General features: G+C 40.5%; 1 protein-coding gene across 2 annotated transcripts in view; it reads left to right on the forward strand.

Annotated features, from left to right (window-relative positions):
• Window positions 1-5,493, forward strand: part of ATP10B (ATPase phospholipid transporting 10B (putative)) — a 299,969-nt gene that overhangs the window by 260,891 nt on the left and 33,585 nt on the right. For both annotated transcript variants that reach the window (XM_019534887.1, XM_019534886.1), the window contains exons 8-10: window positions 591-718; window positions 2,897-3,149; window positions 4,205-4,440. In XM_019534887.1, coding sequence (XP_019390432.1) covers window positions 591-718; window positions 2,897-3,149; window positions 4,205-4,440 — 617 coding nt within the window. The remainder of the gene's footprint in view (window positions 1-590; window positions 719-2,896; window positions 3,150-4,204; window positions 4,441-5,493) is intronic.

Raw genomic sequence — 5,493 nt, forward strand, 5'->3', positions numbered from 1 at the left:
ATGTAGATAAATTGGAAAGAGTCCTGCGTTAAGCAATAAAAATTATTAGAGGGCTGGGACATATGACTTAAGGAGAGGCTGAGGGTACTGGGCTTATTTAGTCTGGAGAAGAGAAGACTGAAAAGGGATTTAATAGGAGTTTTCAATTTCTTGAACGGTGATTACAAAGAAGATGAAGCTGGACTGTTCTTGGTGGTGACAGGTGACAGAATAAAGAACAGCGGTCTCAAGATGCAGCAAGGGAAGTTTTGGTTAGATATTAGGAAACACTTTCCTACTAGTAGAGTATAAAGCACTGGAACAGGTTACCCGGAGAGGTTGTAGAATTTCCGTCTTTGGAGGTTTTTAAGACTCCGCTAGACACAGTCTTGCCTGAGATGATATATTTGAAGCTGGTCCAGCTTTGAGCAGGGGGTTGAACTAGATGACCTACTGAGGTCCCTTCCAACCCTGATTTTCAATTATTCTGTTATTCTACTGTTTGAGAACACTTATTTATTTTTAATTAATTTGAGCAGCTGAGCCCACACATTCCACAACTTGGATATCACCAGTTTAGTCCAGTAAAATAGTGTGTATCTTTTCCACAGGCCATGGTATTTGGAATGGGACCTTTTCAGAACACCCACCATTCAACGTCCCGGATGTAAATGGTTACTATTTGTCATTGGCACTTGCTGGTTTCTACATGTTCCTGACAATGATCATCTTGTTACAGGTAAAAGGAAGAAAACAAACTCTTCGTAAGGGTTTTGAGATTCAGAAGGTGCATATAATGGCTAACCAAAAAAAATGTCAAGTACCAGATGTTTGATACTTTGACTTTTCTTTTTTCTTAGCTTTTATAAATGAGCAACTATATTTTAAAGAAATGCTCACAGAATGCTGCAGAGCAGGGGTTGGCAACATACGGCCAAGCCAGCCTGCAGAGCCACTGGATATGGCCAGCAGAGCCACAGGCTTTGCCTGTGCCCGTGCCCGTGCCCGTGCCCATGCCCATTCCCATGCTGGGGCCGAGCAGCAGAACTGTGCTGGAGCCAGAAAGCCGGAAGCTGTGCCCGCACTGTTTCTGTTTTTCCCTACCACTTCCTCCAAAGCTACCATCCGATTGCTGCTTCCAGCTGGAGAGAAGCTCTGCTGGGACTGGGCTGGGTAGGAGACATGGAGGCAAAGAGAAGCAGGAGCAGCGTGGAAGCATCTTTCAGCTCCCTGGCCACCGTGCAGTTCCCTTTCAGGTGGAAACTGCGCATGTACCACAGCCGGGGAACAGGGTGCTGGGAAAAGCAGGGGTGGTTTAGGCACACTTCTCAGCCAGAAGGGAACTGTACCAGGGCTGGGGGAGTGGAAGCTGCTACCCCTCCCCTCTGGCTGGAAGCTGCTCTCACTCAGGAGCTGGGAAGGACCTGGGGAGCAGGGGCATGGCATGCCCAGCTCTCAGCCGTGTGGCTCTGCTGGGGGTGCAGGGGAAGCCTGCCACTGTTGATGTGCTGCTGAAGCCACCCGTCCCACATCAGACGAGACAAAGTTGCCAGTCCTTGCTGTAAAATATAACACTGTTAGTGTATGCTGGGCCATTACTGTAGTAGGATGAAGTATTTGCTCTCTTTAGCAAAAATCAACTTGATCAAGACATTTTTGTGTTTATAGACACTATTAAATACTGGCCAGAAAGGACTTGTTTATTTGCTAGAGATAAGATGTACTTTTTAGCTGAAATAGGAGAACCAGATGCTCTGCCTTTGGGTGAAGCCCTTTTATCATGAAAGCTTTTTAAGTATAAGAGCCCTAAAGCTCAATTCAAGTAAAATATGAGTACACTATTCCTTTTAAATAATAGATTTTTCTTTGCTTATTTTAACCCTTCACATGCATGTTGATAGGAAGGATGTGGGTCTTGTTGTTAAATAGTTCTAGAAATCATGATATACAGGCATCCAAATCTCATATTTGTCCTCCACCATTTCAGAGTAAGAATTCTGCTTAGGAGCCCAAAGAAATAGTGAAATGAATTATTGTAGTTTTTACTGATGGGGAATAACAACTAGATAAGGCTGTGTTGATTTGGGAGAGAGAAATTAGAACTAGGAAACTCATATATCTGAGCCCGATTAAACCTAACAGAACGTTTTATGGGATGAGGGGAAAATGCATTTATTTTTCCTATTTATTGTTATAGCTGCTAAGATTTAAGTAGACAGAATTTGCTTAATATGAATGAAGTATGAAGATGACTTTCTGAGCTGTTGGTTGAATCCCTAGAGGAGCTATTTTTTATTAAAGAAAAACAATACTTCTGCATTTTAAGCTTTCAGAGTCTGGAGGGTAGAATTAAGATGGGGTGGACGTGATGAACAGAGGGGATGCTTATGGGATTTGCAAAGATATGCTCCATCCTTTTAAAGTAACAATAAGCCAGGGGCACCATCATCTAAACAAATACCCTGGATGATCTGGGTGTCTAGTCCTGAAGCAGTCCCCCAGGAACTCAGGCAAAGCTTTCTTAGGGCTCCACCTTGGATTTAGCAAGAAATCCATGGAACCCTAAATGCTTCAAATGAAACATTTCATGTTAATCAAGCCAGCATTTTTGTCTGAAAAATTTCAACCAGATTTAGTTGTGAACCCTATTTGAGCACTTGCAAATCTGATGGGGGCCTGCTGACCCACATTTGCTGCACCTATCCATATGTGGACATCATTTCCCCATTTCTGGACAGTTGTTGCTGGCAATTTATACTCAGTTTTAGAATATGACTTTGGAAAGACGTGTTGTTTTGTTCCTCTATAATGTGTTATGACCGCATCTGACACAGGATTTTCCTGATATTGAAAAGTACAGAGAGGAACAAAACCTACTAATGAGGTGCTAACATCTTGAGGATAATTCTTCTTTCAGGTGTTGATCCCCATCTCTCTCTACGTATCCATTGAGTTAGTCAAATTGGGCCAAGTTTTCTTGATTCACAATGACATTGATCTGTACGATGGAGAGAGAGATTTTCCCATACAGTGTCGAGCCTTAAATATCACTGAAGATCTTGGGCAAATCCAACACATTTTCTCTGACAAAACTGGGACACTAACAGAGAACAAAATGGTGTTTCGGCGTTGTACTATCAATGGAAATGAGTTTTCACATCAGGAAAATGGTGAGAGATGTATATTGTTATGTTGGCCTTTTTCTTTGTATGACTTTTTGTATTTGATCCTACTGTACCTTTTCCTGACTGGTGAGGTATAGGATTAGTTTGCTTTTTGGCAATGAAGCCTTGAGATGAAGGTTCACAAGAATGATGTTTTTAAAATTACATTTAAATTAAATGTGCTAGTCTTCACATTCCCACATCAAACATCTTAGCTGCTGCTCTACTTTGATTATTTATTCAAGTCTATGAGAAGGAAATTTCCTCTTAAATTCATACCTCTGCAGTAACTGCCAGCCACTCCTTTCCCAGATTCTCACTAAGTGAGATTAGTTGGTAATTAAACGCAGTAGGTCCAGGAGTAATTACCACAATATCAGCTGTGTGATATAGGAAAGAGGAACAATAATGCATTTGCTAGAGATGGCCCAAACTGCACAGTCGGCTTCTGAAGTTTCCTGGATTTGGGGGCTATTTGAGTTGGAAGTTTTGGCTAAGGTCCACTGCTGATAGTTACTTTGTCATTAATAAGTACTAATGGTTTAATCTCTCAGTCCTTACTGAGACAAAATTACCATTTAGCTTTAAACTCCCTTTGCTGTTCTGTTATTTCGTTGGGAGTTTTGCCTATGTAAGTAGTACAGGATTAGACCCACAGCATTTATCAGGCATATAAGTATTCCAGCTCCCCATAGTGCTTAGAATGTCATTAAGCTGCCCAGCCGCTGCCAAATAGATGTTTGTGCTGTGTGACTGAAAACATTACCAAATTTGTGGATTAATTACCATAGTTGATTCTTCTGTGCCACTGAACTGCAAAGTGCAGCTAAGCACTAAGAGTCCTAAGAGAAATCCATAGAAGTCATCATTCTCTTTTAAAATGTAATGTATTTGGTTTGCCATAACACACATTTAAGATGGAGGTTTGCCAAGGAACTGAACTGGGCGCTGAAGGTTTTCTGGTGATGGTTTTGAGTTGGTTTTAAAAAAATAACTCTCTCAGAACTGCTAATAATGCACACACACACAAAAGAGACACAGTCTTGCTTTCTGTCTTACAGCCAAACGATTGGAGACCCACAAGGATATGGACTTGGAAGATACAGACTGGACAAAATGCCAGCAAGTCGTTCTTCCTGCTATTGAGATTGAGAAACCAGCCACTTTAAAACAGAAAAGTGCAAAACCTTTGAGAAGGTGTCAAAGTGCCAGGGCTCATGTTCCTGGACATGCAAGGAAGAGGTCATTGGGACGTTGTGACAGCTCCCAGTCTCAAGTGGCATTCAGCAGTACAATAGTAAGTAACACCAGGTTCTGCCAATAAAAATAAGATATATTTTTGTAGGATAGGGCCAGTAGATAGGTGGGAGAACAAAAACAGTGAAGTAGGCTTGAATGAAATTTCCTAGATTGGGAATCAGGTACTACAGGATGCAGCTTTGTCAAGGATTCTACATAGGACACCCAACTGAACTGAAGTGTAATGCATAACGCCACGGAAAAGGAACAAACTGAGAAGCATAGACAGTTACCGGTAGCTTGTTGGTCTATCAGAGAGAGATTCACACTTCATTAAAGATAAAATCCACTGAACATAATATGTTTCTAATACAAAATTACAAATATTAAGTCTAAGTTTTAGATAAAATATAGTTACCAATTTTTCAAAATTTAAGTACAAAAGCATTGCATATGTTTAAATACACATTGGCTTCGGTAGGACGTAGTATGTGATTAAAATCGATCACATGACTTGCTGAAAACTTCCACAAACTTTGACAAATTTTGTCGAATTTTCCAAGTAAAACATCAAAGAAATATTTCCAATGAAATTTTCTGTGGAAAAACTGAGCAGATTTTAAAATTTAAAAAAAAAAAACATTGAATTTAGAACAATTAAATTTCCTGCCAAGGGCAGGGTGTTGGACTCGATGACCTACTGAGGTCCCTTCTGACTCTAACCTTCCAACCCTAACAACCTAGGAATCTATGAATCTATAAGTGTTGTTAAACCTTCCAGTTTCAACTAAAAAAGGTACAATTATTTTCTAAATTATTGAAACATCTATTAAGTAAATTCTTAAGCACCAGAGTACTCGCTAGCTTGCATTCTGCAAAGATCACCCCCAGCAAGGACATATGCCCATCAAGTCCCATTGATCTTTCCCTTCAGTGTGTAAGTTTAAAAACACACTTAATTCATCTTCTTGCCTGGCTCACTCAGCTTCTCAGTCATATCAGTTAGCACTCCCATACATTCTGAAACCTATAACTGCATTTACCCATATCCAAGTCAAATTCAACTTTAATTTCATAGATTTCATAGACATCAGGGCTGGAAGGGACCTCG

This window comes from Crocodylus porosus, unplaced genomic scaffold, assembly GCF_001723895.1.
Source record: "Crocodylus porosus isolate Cpor-Errol unplaced genomic scaffold, CroPor_comp1, whole genome shotgun sequence".
In the NCBI taxonomy this organism is placed as follows: domain Eukaryota; kingdom Metazoa; phylum Chordata; order Crocodylia; family Crocodylidae; genus Crocodylus; species Crocodylus porosus.